A 16649-nucleotide genomic window follows, 5' to 3' on the forward strand; every position below is an offset into this window, starting at 1 on the left:
CATTATTAGACAATCTGATTTACTGGCCCACTCTATTTCTCTGTACAGCTGTTCGTTATACTCATCAGAGTCATTACACCTACAACATACTCCTACTATCAAATTTGCTTTCCCAGTGCTTACATCACACCACACTGACTCAACATTGCACTGTCCACCCATGTCAACTGGATGCACTTCCTTAGATTTTGTTTCTTAACTAAGAGCATAACCCTGCCACCCTTCCTATCCTACCTTTACACATTGTACTCCCAAAATTCCAATTCTGCACTGCTTATATCTGTCTGACACCACATCTCTAATATTCCAACATCTGCCTTTGATGTCTTGACCAATGCTTCAAGTTCATAAAATTTATTACTATACTCCTAGCATTGGTGTACATGCAAGTATACGTGTACCTATTCTGAATCTTAGTTACCCTAACAGAGCCCATGTATTTATTTGTTCTGTGATTACCCCAACATTCCCTGAAAACCCCAGCACCACTCCCCCCCCCCATTCTAATAGAAGCAGAGCAAAAAACAATTTCACCTCACAGACTAATAGATTAGCAGTAGCCATAGGCTACTGCTAATCTTTTAGTCTATGAATCCCCCCCTAGCAGTTTTCCAACCCACCTAAACTGCTCTGATAGCATAAGCAAATATTCTTACACCCTTTCTATTTAAGTGTATCCCATCCCTGTAGAAGCAGCCTCTCCTGTTAACAAGCACAGAATTCTACCCCAGGAGCCTTGCACAATCCCTCCAGGACCAAAATAATTGACAAGGCTCTCATCATGTACTCCCACCTATTGTGTTTGAGCAGAATTGCAGACACTTTCAAATTTAACCCTAACTCACGACGTTTTTCAGCATTGACCTGTATTTGCTAAGAAAATCAGCAGATCTCCTACTTTTAATGTCATTAGTGCCAACGTGTACAATAATATCACCCTTTGTGCCCTTAAAAGGTGATATCTGTTCTACATCATCAACTTTTGCCCATGGTAGACATTCCCCTGGTCCTATTCCACCTATCCTTTTTACACAGTATATTACCCGTCTCCTTGACAATAGGATCACTGACAATAACTAACTCCTGTGGGACAAACGCATTCTGCCTTGGAGATTGCCACTGTGTTGCCTGATGCACAAGAGTGAGCTCTGTCGTTGAGTTGGGCAGCTGAGAGCTTAATGGGTCCCCATTTTAATACCTTCAAGGGCATTTACTCAACTCCTCAAACTCTCATATGTGCCCATCAGAACACTCAGTTGGTATATAATTTGTTGACATTCGCTGCACTTAGCATGCACAAAGACATCTTCCTAGATCACGTCCTGTTCAAGAAAGTTCCACAAACATTTCACACGTTGCACAGTTTTTTAGGCTGTGATGCATTTGGAGAATCACCCCTCTCGGTTCTTCCCCGAGTCAAAGCATTCCTGCCACATTGTGCCCGTTGCTTTGCTTCTCTAGTCTGGAGTACATGGGGTTGGAAGAGACGGCAAAGCGAACAAATATAATAATTAAACTCACTTCCTTGTAAAAATGTTTTTTGATAATTATCAGTATTTTGAAATATTATTAAAATAAACGACAATGGATTTGTGGTTGAAAAAAGGAACTTTAAAACAAGAAGCAAGTACTTCTAGTATCACCATCATCAGCCATATGGTGCAAGGAAGCCCATGGCTTTTGCTGCACCAGTTGTGAGTTTCAATACAGTCCAAGGCTAACTCTATAGCATACAACTCAACTGTATACATGCTGCATGCCTGATGTTAAAGATGCAGTGACGAACAAAAAGAGTAATTATGATACAAAGGAAGCAAGGCAGCAATGATAGACTAGAAAGACAGAAGTCAGTTTTTCAAATCTCAAGGCATGATGACTAATCCTTGTGATCTAGCTATGGAGGATGTCGTGTGTGCTAGGTGCAGAGAATGTGAAAATATTAAGCACCAACTCAGCATTCTGATGGGTGTCTATGAGAGTTTGAAGAGTCAGATGGATGCCCTCAAAAAAATTAAAATGGGGGCCCATCAAGTTCAAAGCTGCCCAACTCAACACCAGAGCTCACTCTTATGCACCAGGAAATACAGCTGCAACATTCGGGACAGAATGCGCTGGTCCAGGAGCTAGTTATTGTTGGTGACTCAATTTTCAGGGACACGGGAAATATATTGTGCAAAAAGGATAGATGGAATAGGACCAGGGTATGTCTGCCAAGGGAAAAAGTTGATGACATTGTAGGGCAGATATCTTTTAAGGGCACAAAAGGTGAATATTGTTGTACATGTTGGCACTACTGACATTAAGTGTAAGGGATCTGCAGATTTACTAAGCAAGTATAGATCTAAGTTGAAAAAAAGTTATGAGTTAGGGTTAAATTTGAAAGTGTCTGCAATCCTGCCAAAAAACGATAGGAGAAAGAATATATGATGAGAACCTTGTCAATAAATTCGGCCCAGGAGAGATTTTGCAGGGCTCATGGGGTAGAATTTTTCTCAGCGTGGTCTGTGCTTGTAAACAGGAGAGACTGCTTCTACAGGGATGGGATACACTTAAATAGAAAGGGTGCAAGACTATTTGCTGATGCTATCGAGGCAATGTTAGTTGGGTCGGAAAACTGCTAGCTTGGGGGGATTCACAGACTAACAGTAGCCGCAGGCAGAGGCGGAAATGATTCTTGCACTGCTTCTACTGGAATGAGCAGCAGACAGGAAAGCCAGTTACTGGAGATTTCCGGAATTGCTGGGAGTCATAAAACAAATAAATACATGGCATTGTTAGAGTAACTAAGAGTAAGAACAAGTCCATGTATACTTGCATTTACAGCAATGCTAGGAGTACAGTAAATAAATTTGATAAATTTGAAGTGATGGTTAAGACATCCAAGGTGGATATTGTTGGGATATCAGAGACGGTGCCACTCAAATATAAGCGATGCAGAATTGGAATTTGGGAAGTACAATTTGTACAAAAAGGATAGACAGGATAAGAAGAGTTATGCTGTTAGTTAAGAAACACAAAATCTAAGGAAGTGCACCCACTTCAAAGATGAACAGTGCAATGTTGAGTCAGTTTGGTGTGACATAAGCACTGGGAAAGCAAAAATGAGGGTAGGAGTTTGTTATAGGCCTAATGACTCTGATGAGTACAACAAACAATTATACAGAGAAATAGTGGGCCAGTAAATTATGCAGGATTTTAACTTTTGATACACACTGGAACTCGTGGATTGGTCACTCGCACATTAGCAAGGCTTTTGTAGATTTACTGGATGATTGTTTTCTACAGCAGCATGTTAGAGAGGAGTCATTATTCATGCATTAAGAATTTACAGATAAAGGAACCACTAGGTGGAAGTGATCAGTGCACTGATATGGGATTTACTAAAAGATGTAACTAGAATCAGGGGTAAAGGGAAAGGTTTTTGCTTTAGTAAAGGCTACTACAGTGGTCTCAGACATTTTTTAGGTTCTATTTGGTTCAACCAACTGATGATGATGTTACCAACAGCAAATTCTAAATGGGAAGCATTCAAGGAAGTAATTTTGGAAGCTACTAGGCTTTTTGTTCCAACTAAAAAATACTGCTCTAAGTTTAGGCCCAAATGGATGTCAGATGAACTAATGAGACTAATGGCAGAGAAGAAAAATGCATGGGATGCACATAAATTGCCAGGCAATACAGAAGCCTATTGTAGATACAAGCTAGTCTGTAATCAAGTCACAAAGGAGGTTAGGCAAGCGAAGGCAGATTATGAAAAAGCTTTAGCAAATGGTGCAAAGAAAAACAGCAAAGACTTCTTTACTTATATAAACTCTAAAAGGAAGAGGATGAATCAGATTGGTCCACCTGATATCAATGGTTTGACTGTAGATGATCATTCTCAGATAGCTGCCGAACTAAATGAGTATTTTAGTTCCTCACACAAGGAGGAGAGGTCCGGATGTTTATCAAATTCTAACAGGGAGTTAAATTATTTTATAATAACTGAGAGCAAAGTTGAGGAGAAACTGTTGAAGTTAAACATAATAAAGGCACCTGGGGTGGATGAGATCTATCCAGTTATATTAAAGGAGGCAGCAAAGAAAATAAGCAAAACTTTAGTCATAATTATGAAAGCATCCTTGACTCGGGGGGGGGGGGGATCCTCACAGACTGGAGATGTGCAAATGTATCTCCAATTCACAAAAGGGGATCAAAAGGTGACAAGAGTAATTACAAACCTGTTAGTTTGCCTTCCAGGGAAAATAATGGAGTTGCTGGTTAAAGAAGCACTGCAGGATCATCTAGACATGACAGCAGTAACAATTCAGACACAGCATGGGATTGTCAAGGGGATGCTTTGCTGACCAATTTGATTGGATACTATGATGTGGTCACAAAGGAACTGAATGCAAAATATAATTTTGATATCACATACTTGGATTTTAGTATTCCCATACTGTAGCACATGGAAGACTACTATACAAATTGGAGCAATATGGCATGAAAGGAAAGTTGCTACAATGGATAAAAGGATGGTTGAGTGGGAGAAGATAGAGTGGTAATCAATGGATGCTGCTCTACGTGGACTAATGTTATTAGTGGTGTCCCTCAGGTTTCGGTGTTGGACCCATTATTGTTTTGTATATTTATCAATGATATTGATAGAGGTATATCAAGCTTAATGTCAAAGTTTGCAGATAATACGAAGGTTGGCAGGGCTGTTAATAACAGTAATGACAGTATGCTGCAGCAACAGGATCTATTATTATTATTATCAGCCATATGGTGCAAGGAAGCCTGAGGCTTATGCTACACCAGCCAAAAAAAAAAAAAAAAAAAAAAATTCCCTATTACTCAGAGAGAGAGAGAGAGAGAGAGAGAGAGAGAGAGAGAGAGAGAGAGAGAGAGAGAGAGAGAGAGAGAGAGAGAGAGAGAAGTAGAAAGGAATCACCAAGAAATAGAAGAATGATGATATCCAGCTCAGGACCCTGGGTGTGCCAAGCCCATACTCACCAGATGTGAGCCTCTGGGGGTCCGGAAAAGTTGGGTAGATGGTCTGAGAAGTGACAACTGAAGTTTAACATCCACAAATGCAAAGTACTGCATATGGATAGGAGTAACCCCAGAGAAATGTACTAACTGGCTGGTGTTACACTCAGGATAGTGGTGAATGAAAGAGACTTGAGGGTAATTGTGAAGTGAGCAATGCACTTTCTGAGCAGTGCAGACAGGCGGCTAGAGTACATCATGAGGGTCTTGTCAATGATATATAATAATTTTGTGAGCAGGGATAAGGAGGTGATTATCGCCTTGCATTAGGCAATGGCCAGGCCACACTTTGAGTACTGTGTACAGGTCTGGAAGCCTTATTTTAGGAAGGATGTAGAGTTGCTAGAACAAGTACAGAGAAGGGAACAAAGGTGTGCTCTTATGAAGAAAGGCTTATATTCTGCAAATTATAGCTTCTTTAGACTAAGCACCTGCGAGACAATCTGACTGAGGTGTATAAGGCCTTATATGGATTGAGCAGGCTCAATGCTGATGGGATTCTTCCTCTTGCTCAGATTACAAACCTGATTGGGCATAGATTCAAACTGAGGAAAGACAGTTGTAGAATAGATGTGTGGAAGTTTGCCTTTAGCCAGCAAGTAGTTGATTGTATTGCTGGAACAAACTTCCATCTGTTGTTGTGGGAGTTGATAGTTTAAATAAATTCAAGGCAGAACTAGACAAACATTTGGAATGAATGGATCAGTGAAATGGGAAGAGTTTTTTTTTTTTTTTGGCTGATGCTGTATGAGCTTGCTTTCTTGCATCATGTGCCTCTACTAATGCTAATGCTGTTATCTTTTGTCTTTCACAGATGGTACAAACTAGAACACATGCACTTAAATTCTTAAATTAGCATTGCAGGTGGCTAAGCTGGATCTGTCAGATTTTTCTTTGTTCATGACTCATTTACACAGGATTTTGTTGGTAATCCTGTACTTTCTTACCCTTCTTGCCTCCATATATACCAGGACTTTAATGCAGTTTATAAAAGATAAACCAGATGTAAAAATTATTTGTTGCAATTTGTTGAATTTAATTTTCGAAATGTTCATTGTCTCTGATGTGTATAAGCATAGAGCAGTACCTTAGCGATGTGACATGCATAGAAGTGTAACAGCACATCACTTTGGCTGCCCAAATGCTTTATGACTGACTGCACATATGCTGTACATCAGGTATGGCCTACTTAATTTGTGATGTGATCTACTTTTTTCCTTCAAAATGTGGCACGATCTACCATCTCAAAAATTATGCTGCACAAGATTCACAAATCGAAGGATGACTATATTTAAAATTCTTCTTGATCGAGTGAAATTAAATCCGCGATCGACTCATTGGCCACCCCTGCTGTACATTATAATGTGCTGTAAAGTATATCAGCAATCATTCTTCAGTGAGTGAGTGAATGCATGAGTGCTGTAAAAGAAGACATATGAAACTGACAAATGTTTGATATCAACATAACTGCTCTTGAGTTATTTGCAGCAACGCTTGGTTTTTAATTATACACTTGCTACAGTTTCATTTGTTGTTGTTTGCTAATGTTGAGGCTACTTTATGTACATAAAGTAACCTCAACATGAGCACAGAACAAATGAAACTGTAGCAAGTGTATTTGTTGTTTCATTTGTTGTTTGCTAATGTTGAGGCTACTTTATGTACATAAAGTAACCTCAACATGAGCACAGAACAAATGAAACTGTAGCAAGTGTATAATTAAAAACCAAGCACTGCTGCAAAGGTTAATGAGGTTAATTTATGTACCCTCAAACCTTTGATAAAATTTTGGGATTTGTTCTGACTTACTGCTCAGCCCAAAAGTGTTTGCTTTTAGCTATGAATTTCAGACTTACTATTCAACCATTATTTAAGAATTTTTATAATGTTGAGGAGCAACATTAAAGGAGTTTCCCCTCAACATTCTGAAAATTAAGGCACATTGGATACACTTTCTTAAATATAGGTAGCAATAACTGTGTTAAATATAGGTAGCAATAACTGTGTGAATGATGTTCTTTGAAGACTGTCGTTACTTTAATGCACTTTAGTAGTACAAATGTAAAACCTATTTCTGTGTAGCATATCCTAGAATGAATATACTGCTCGCTGATAGTAAGCATAAACAACATTTTTTTGTACTTTTTATGGAGTATAGGTGTTAGGAACAATACTGCAAAAATCTAAGTTTTATTTATGCTTTCTTCATTACACCAACTATTTAATAAATCTTCAGTTTTTGTAATTTTTGATTCCACTTCGGCCATACATTTTTTTTTTTTTTTTCATGAAACTAGAGGACCAAACATGTACAATGTTTGATTTTTTTTTTTTTTTTTCCTCCAACTGATCAGCGCAGTATCAAGAAAACACTGGATATAAGGAAATTCTCTTTGCCAAATGATTACATTACTCTGCATGGTTTTGGATGTTTGTAAACTAATAGCTATTTTTAACTCAGTTTATTACTGATTTCAGAAATGTTATTCAGTTTTTCTATCATGCAGTATTTTTTTTGCAAATCACTTAAATTGATGTCATGAGCTGTATTATTGAATTCATTAAGTTAGGAGTAAATTATGGGAATTTGTAACCTCACACACTGGCAACACTGCCTTCAGTCATTTGTATCTTGACCTTGAGAGTTCAATGCAGTAGTGTTTATCAGTGTGACCTCAGTTTATTTTTGAGGTTATTGTATCAAACTTGTGTTGAAAAGTCAGTAAAATGTCTTCACGCAAGTGTTGGAACAATCCAAATTTATTTTGTTATATTTGTGGAAATTATGTAATCCTTAAGCAAAGACAGGATATTACAGAATTTGTAAAAAAATGTGCATTGAGCTTATTTTGGAGTGAAACTTGGTGACCAAAATAAATAATAGGCTCCACATAAAATTTTCCAAACCTGTGTTGAAGCATTGAGATTATAGAAAAATAGTAAAAAGAAAGCTACGCCATTTTCCCATGATTTGGTAGGAGTATACAAACCACTGTGATGACTGTTGCTTAGTTGTGATTGGACCAGTCCCACATGGAGATAACCTGTCGATTCTATTCCCTCCACTTATGTTGGAGAATGAATGTGGCAACGAACATTGCTGAAAATGAAGCTTCTGAAAATGAAACCGAAGTCTACATGCCTGGAGACGTCCAGTCCAACCCTCAACTGTTTTCACAGCATGAACTCAACAATGATCTGGTAGAGATTTAAATTTACCACAGGAATCCACAGAACTCCTTGGTTTCAGACTTAAGTCAAAAAAATCTTCTAGCACATGGGAAATTTTGCTCACGGTACAGACAGAGAACAAGAACTAGTCCCCTACTTTTCTGAGGCCCATTCTATGGTTTTTTTGCAGTAATATAAATGATTTAATGAATTATTTAGGAATTAGTTACAATCCTACACAGTGTGGACTTTTTATTGTCTCATCAAAGAGGAGTCACAAAGGTGAGTTGGTCCACAATTATTTAGGAATCTGTTACAATCCTACACAGTGTAGATTTTTATGTCTCATCAAATAGGTGACAAAGATTAGTTGCTCCACAATGGAAATAAATATGAGTCAATTCCAGTAGCTCACTCAGTGCATTTGAAAGAAACATGAGAACTTGAAGTTGTTGACAAACATTAAGTATGAAGAATGTGGTTGGTTGGTTCTGTGCTGACTTTAAAGTGATAGGCATGTTATTTGGATGGTAATCTGAATACACAAAAATGCCTTGCTTTTTTGTGTGTCAAGCAAAAAGAGTAAGTCAGTCAGGCAAGGAGTAAGCACTAAAGAGGGGCAATTTGTTGACTGGATAAAAGAACATATTTCTTAAATCACTGGTAGACCCCAAAACTGTCCTCCTTCCATCTTTCCACATCAAACTAGGTTTGATGAAACAGTTTGTGAAGGCTTTACTTCCCTGCTTCAACTAACTTTGTATTAAATTCCCATCAATCACCCAAGAGAAGCTAAAACAAATTATTTTTGTTGGACCTCAAATTCGCAAACTGATAAGGGATTTTGAGGGAACTATGAATAAAAAAGAAAAAATAGGAATGGATTAGCTTCAGTCTGTTGTTGAGAACTTCTTAGGGAACAAACCAGACTAAAGAATATAGTTGAAAATATTGGCAAATTTCAAGAAGTTGGGATACAGCAGCATGGGTCTCGAGGTACATTTTTTACTAAGAATATTTCCTAAAGTTACTAGTATTCTCTTAAAGTTAGCTTGTTTTTTTTAAATGGTTCATCATCTTCCATATATTAACATGATGGTGCCTCACAGATTTATTTAAGGCATAATGCCATCCTTACACACGATTTATTGTTTGAGAACCAAAATTAGCACGATTCCACAATGATGGCGGAAAGTGGACAGTGGGTCCAATCAAATTTTGTGAAGTATTTTATAAGCTCTTCACACTTTTCATATGAAGGCTGTTCTGGCAGTGAATGTTCTCAAATGATTTCTTCCCAAGCTTCCTATAGTTCAACTAAAGAAACAAATGCTAATCCCACCATTGACTTAACTAACTTTCTGACAATTTGTTCCTCGATGTATGCTAATTGTAGTAGTAGTAGTAATTAAGGCATATGATTCAAAAAAGCAGGCACATGAGCATATTAACATCAGCCAAAAAAAAAAAAAAAAAAAAAAAAAAAAAGAGAAAATTTAAAAAAAAAAAAAAAAAATTTCAGACATCCATTCCCTCTTCTCTTTTTTTTGGTTAGTTGTTGGTGCATCAGCTTCTGTGGCCATAAGGCACCTCCCAAAGTTTTTGCATTTTACTGTGATCCAAGCCCGAGGCGGGATTCGAACCTGCGACCTTTGGGTTGCTAGGCAGGCACTTTACCCACCTGGCTAGCCCGGTCGGCTCCATTCCCTCTAAAAGTTTGTCCAGTCCATCCTTGAATTTATTTAGGCTATCAACTTCCACAACGACACAATGAACGTTTGTTCCAGAAATTAACCACCCGCTGGCTAAATGCAAATTTCCACACATCTATTCTACAACTGCCTTTCCTCAATTTGAATTTATGCCCCTCAGGTTCATAATCTCAACAAGTGGAAGAATCCCATCAGAATTCAGTGTGCTCAATCCAGTCAAGGCCTTATACACCTCAATCAGATCACCTCGCAGGTGCCTAGTATGGCTTACAATAGCGGGATCCTGGTAATTCTTTTCCAGGATCCCAGTATCGAAATACCAAAATTGATACAAAAAAATACCGGTTTTTCGGTACTAATTTAAAAAAAAAATAATTGTTTATAATATTATCACATAAAGGTTATAAAATCACCTTTATGTGATTATGATGTCGTTATCTCTACTAGCAAATGTTCGATAAATAATCGATAGGACACCATGCAACGTTGCAACCTGTCCACAATTCTCTGACAACTTCCTCTCTGACCGTATCGTAACTCCCAAGTTCCGTTCCTCCACTACTGACTTTAGTTCAACTCCACCAAGTGTATAAGTTATTTTGGGGTTGCTGTTCCCCAGGTGTAAGACCTTGCATTTTGCTGAATTAAAGCATAGCTGCCACTTTACTGACCATCCCGGAAGTCTATCTAGGTCAATCTGAAGAAGCTCTGCTTAGTGGCAATCATTAACTACTCTACTGATCTTTACATCATCTGCAAGTTTAGACCTCACACCCTCCATCCCATCATAGATGTCATTTAAGATAATAAAAAACAATGGTCCCAATACTGATCCTTGAGGAACCCACTTCTTACATTAACCCAATCTGAGGAATAACCATTTATCACAACCCTCTGCCTGGTGCCCTCAAGCCATTGTGCTATCCATCTAAGGATTTTCCCTATGATTCCATCCTGCTCCAACTTATAAATTAACCGCTCATGTGGGACTGAGTCAAATGCTTTGCTGAAATCCAAATAAACAATGTCGAAATTATTCCCTAAATCCAGCTCACAAGTGACCTGTCAAAATGGCAAACCAGATTTGTTAAACACGATTTTTCCCTTTACAAAAAACCATGCTGTGTATCCTACAGAATTCCATTTCCATCTAAATCACCCTTGATCATTGCCTCCATGATTTACCCTACTACTGAAGTTACACTGGCCAGCCGGTAATTTCCCATTACACTCCCAGAACCGGCTTTGTTCCAATTTACACCAATCCAACAAAATCTCTCCTGTCCAGTGATGCTCTCATAACTAGCCTTAATGGTTCAATGCACTCACTTGCCACCTCCTTTATGATTATAGAGTATATGCCATCAACCACAGGGGCCTTACTCGCCTATAAGTGTGAAAGTTCTCATTAAATAATCATTTGAAATTTCAACATCATTAATTACATTTTTTCAACTTCACTTCCATAACATCTCATTGACACAAAGGGTTTTTTTTATATAAATATCAATGTAAAGTAACTGTTGAGTTCATCTGAAACTTCAGCTATGTTATCTAATACTATCCCACGTCCATTACATAAGGGTCCAATCTGATTTGTCCTTCTGTTCTTTGCATTTATATATGTGAATAATTCCTTAACTGCACTCTTTGCTCTCTCCCAGACTCAGTAAAGATACTATAGTGAAAATTATACTTCAATCAATAAAAGGTCTTTCTCCTTCGGAAAATGATAAACATAATTCAACCATGGAAGACCAACATGGAACAGAACATCAGTGTTCCGCAAATTCTTTCCAAAATAAGAAATTGCCCAACTCCAATCAGATTTTAAAAGATAAACTTGAGTCGGAAATTAATGAAATACTTTTAACTAATTTTGTTAAATAAGTTCAATGCCTAGAAAATATGAACTGAGATCATCTACGATTATCTCAGTACAATAGTACCAGAATATAATCCGAAAGGGCATTTTCTGCCACTAATCAAATACTGTATGTACCAAAATTAGATCCATTTTAAATGATCATACTATTGATTGCTTATGTTTCTTAAGAACTCACTTTATTCAGACAGGTGGTGTGGATGCTTAAACATAACTAAACTTTGCAGTAATAATATGTATTTTTTGGTTTTTAAAATAACTGTATTTTAATGAATTTTTTCAGAATATTTATTATTGCAATAAAAGTTTATTTAAAACATGAATTCAAGTAACTACAGTACTTGTTTTTTTCCTTACTTTATTGCACCTAATTGTCATCAAAATTTATTGAGAAAAACATTTGTTTTTGGAATATCGGTATTAATACTAGTATCCTGGTTTCATAAATTAAAAATACCTTAATACCAGTATTAAGATTTTGAACGGAATTGTAAGCCCTAGTGCCTAGTATCCAGCCGCTGCAATTTACAAAACTTAAGCCTTTCTTGATAAGAGGATCCCTTCATTCCCCTCACCAATCTTGTTGCCCTTCTCTGTACATGCTCAAGAACTCTACATTCTTCCTAAAATGAGGCCTCCAGACCTGTACGCAGTACTCAAGACATAGCCTGACCATTGCCTTATACAAAAGGATAATCACTTCCTTTTCCCTATCAGAAAAATTCCTGTATATCATTGACAATACTCCATGATCTGCTCTGGCAGCCTGCCTGCATTGCTCAGAAAACTTCACATCTGACTGCACAATCACTACCAGATCTCTCTCATTTTCTACCACCCTAAGTGTAGTACCACACAGTTGGTGCATTTCTGGGGTTACTTCTACCCATAGGCAGTACTTTGCATTTGTCAATGTTAAACTTCAGTTGCCACTTCTCAGCCCATCTACCCAAATTTTCCTGATCCTGTAGCAGTAGCACACTACCATTACTGTCATTAACAACCCCGCCAACTTTTGTATCATCTGCAAACTTCGACATTAAGCCTGATATACCTTCATCAATATCATTGATAAATATAAAAAACAACAGTTGGCCCGACACCACACCCTGGTGGACTCCACTAATGACATTAGTCCACAAAGAGAGTATCCATTGATTACCACTCTGTCTTCTCCCACTCAACCACCCTTTTATTCATTGTAGCAACTTACCCTTAATACCACACTGCTCCAATTTGTACATTAATCTTCCATGCACAACAGTGTCAAAACCTTTCCTGAAATCCAAGTATATGATATCAAAATTATTTTTTGCATCTAGTTCCTTTGTAACCACATTATAGTATCCAATCAAATTTGTCAGACAAGACTTTCCCTTAATAAACCCATGCTGTGTCTGAATTATTACTGAAGTCTTGTCTAGATGATCCTATAATGCATCTTTAACAAGTGATTCCAATTATTTTCCCTGGAACAGAAGTTAAACTATCTGGTCTGTAATTACTCATGTCACCCTCATATCTCCTTTGTAATCCTATATATTGTACTTTTTGCCAAATTGCTTGACTAAAATGAAATAAACAGCCCTTAATATCATCAACATTAGAAAATGCTTCTATGGATCTGATAATTGCACTTTTGTAATCAACTTGGAATTTTCTTGGTTGAAATGTCCCGATTTGCAATGCTTTCTGTTGGAACATGCGATTGTAAGTTGATTTTGACTTATCTGGAAGAAGAATATAAAGAAATGGAAATATTTGGCCTCTATGCATGGCATGAAGAGTATATTAGACAAAATAATCTAGGAACAACTTTAAATGTTCCATCCACATAAATAGCATTTCCTGGTTTTTGGCAGAGAATCTGAAGTTATTGCAAAATTCCAAAACCAAAAATCTTTTCTTCCTCACCATCTTCAAATAGCAAAAATTCTTCATCTTCCAACTTCTTGTATTCATCCGGAATGATCAGTTCTGCTAAAGAAGACAAGGACAAAATTTAGCAGAAGTTCTATGAAGCATTGATCATACGTTCTCATAAATGGGCATAGCAGAAGCAACTTCTATATCTTCAGAATCTAGCGCTTTGTTTAATATTCCCCTATAAACTGTAGTAACTGTTGCTTCTGGCTATGTAAAGGTTTTCTCCATTTGTTCCACCACTTTGGGATGTGATTAGGGCAAGTCAATTATGGCAAACATTCATTAGGGCATGTGCAATTATATCGTGACCATTAGTGCTTCTGAGATTAGGGCATATGAATTAGGGCAAGTGCGACTAAACCGAAACAAAGAAGTCATTTTTGAAATCAGCATCAGAAAATAATTCAGAAACGCCCTTTTCTGAGAAAACATCAGTGATTTTTTTTTCAAAATGCAGAGTATTGTTATTAATAAACAATCAGAATAAATTATCCCTTACTTTTGGGCGTTAAGAGCTGGTTGTTGTTTATTGGGGAAGGGCAACGAGGCCATAATGCACTTAACTATGGAAAAGTTAAATGCATCGTTTTATCGATATAACCCCCAACATCTGGTGAGTATGGGCTTGGCACACCCAGGGTCCTGAGCTGGATATCATCATTCTTCTCTTTCTTGGTGATTCCCTTCTACTTCTGACACACACACACACACACACTCACTCACTCTCTCTCTCTCTCTCGGGGTAATTCAGAATTTTTTTTTTTTTTTGGCTAGTGCAGCATAAGCCTCAGGCTTATGCTGCACCATATAACTAATAATAATAATAATTGTGGTTAAATTACAAGTAAAATATTTGGCCACGTATGCTGCATTTGCTAGAGGGTGGGCAATACTGAGAGAGGCGTCCAGCGTGGAAAATGGGCAGAAATAGTTTGTCAATAACTATACTATACGAGAAATTCAATGTACATACTTGGCAGTAATTAAGAGCTGGAGAGATTATGCTCTCATGCATTTAGTTAAACTAATGTAGTTAACTTACCAGTAATCTCTTCTGTCAATGCCAACGCATTTTTAACAGACTTCAAATCAGCAATCACAGAAAACTTAGAAAGTCTGCACGTCATATTTCTTAACACTAACACAACACGATGCGGAAATTTTCTCTAATTAGCTATATTAAATAACTCGTAGATCTACTTGATGAAAATTTACAAATTAATTCATCCTATCGTGTGAATACTTAAAACCACTAATAATGGGCAAAGGGAAATTGTTTCAATACGAGTCTATATGGTTAAGGCAACTTATAAAATCAGACTGTAATTTTCATCATAAATTCCAAGTCTATCATCTTCATAAGCAATTCTGTGTTAAATTAAAAGCAGAAACCGTTGACCACCCTTTAAAGAACAACACGTTACAAACACATATGACAGACACTTATGATTTCATAACATCAACTTATCAGACCATAACGTTGATGCTAGAAACGACATCTAGCTTAAAAATTTCAAATTGTAAAAAGTGCATTCAAACGAATGGAAATGTTCAAAATAATTTTAAGACTAATAGACAGCCCTCATAGTTACTACAATTATTATTATTATTATTAGCCTTATGGTGCAAGGAAACCTGAGGCTTATGCTGAATTACCCTTGAATGGGTTCAGCACGCTGAATTCTGATGGGATCCTTCCACTTGTTCAGATTACGAACCTAAGGGGGCATAAATTCAAATTAAGAAAGGACAGATGTAGAATAGATGTGCGGAAATTTGCCTTTAGCCAGCGGGTGGTTAATTGCTGGAACAAACTTCCATCTGTCGTTGTGGAGGTTGATAGGTTGAATAAATTTAAGGAGGAACTGGACAGGCATTTGGAGGTAATGGTGTGATTTCTTTTTTTTTTTTTTTTGGCTGATGCTGCATAAGCTCATACATTTGCTTTCTTGCATCAATGCCACTACTACTACTACTATTACTACCCGGAATCACGAGGAAAGAGAAATATTATGATATCCAGCTCAGGACCCTGGGTGTGCCGAACCCATACTCACCAGATGTGAGCCCCTGGGGTTAAATTACTATACTCACCGTCCTCCACACACCAGGTGTCAAACACCTCTGATCGAATCCTGTCAATGACATGAGGAATTTTAATGGGATTTTTCACAACGTGGCTAGGTAGTTAGTTGAGATCAGACGAGGGCAACATGATTTTCCTCCTGGAAACTCTGTTTTTTTGTCCAGCAAATGGTAAATCGCAATATACACGCAAATGACATTATACGAGGAAATATTAGCATTAGCATTAGCATTAGTAGAGGCATTTGATGCAAGAAAGCAAGCTTATGCAGCATCAGCCAAAAAAAAAAAAAAAAAAACCACTTCCACTTCACCCCTCTGTTCGTTCAAAATACCTGTCCAGCTGAGCCTTAAACTTATTTAGGCTATCAACCTCCACCACAAGGGATGGAAGTCTGTTCCACCAACCAACCACCCGCTGGCTAAAGGCAAATTTCCGCACGTTTATCCTACATCTGTCTTTCCTCAATTTGAATTTATGCCCTCTCAGGTGATTTTTCTGAGCTAGAGGAAGAATCCCATCAGCATTGAGCATGCTTAAACCATTCAAGGCTTTATACACCTCTATCAGATCACCTCGCTGGTGCCTAGTCTCCAGACACTGTAATTTGCAAAACTTAAGCCTTTCTTCGTAAGAGCACCCCTTTGTTCCATTCACTAATCTTGTTGCCCTTCTCTGTACTCGTTCCAGCAGCTCTACATCCTTCTTGAAATGAGGCCTCCAGACCTGTACACAGTACTCTAGGTGTGGCCTGACCATCGCCTTATACAATGGAATAATCACCTCCTTATCCCTGGTGGAAAAATTCCTGTATATCATTGACAATACTCCATGAGCT

At 37.6% G+C, this 16649-nt stretch overlaps 1 protein-coding gene across 1 annotated transcript in view; it reads right to left on the reverse strand.

Moving 5' to 3' along the window:
• The window catches only part of Rab3-GAP (Rab3 GTPase activating protein), a 606356-nt gene extending 591294 nt beyond the window's left edge, over positions 1-15062 (reverse strand). Inside the window, exon 1 of the mRNA XM_090376553.1 lies at positions 14768-15062. Within this exon, the coding sequence (XP_090232679.1) occupies positions 14768-14852 (85 nt within the window). The 5' untranslated portion in view covers positions 14853-15062. The remainder of the gene's footprint in view (positions 1-14767) is intronic.
• Between the last annotated feature and the right edge of the window lie 1587 nt (positions 15063-16649).

This window comes from Mastigoproctus giganteus, chromosome 6, assembly GCF_048544385.1.
Source record: "Mastigoproctus giganteus isolate SK-2022 chromosome 6, ASM4854438v1, whole genome shotgun sequence".
NCBI classification, from domain to species: domain Eukaryota; kingdom Metazoa; phylum Arthropoda; class Arachnida; order Uropygi; family Thelyphonidae; genus Mastigoproctus; species Mastigoproctus giganteus.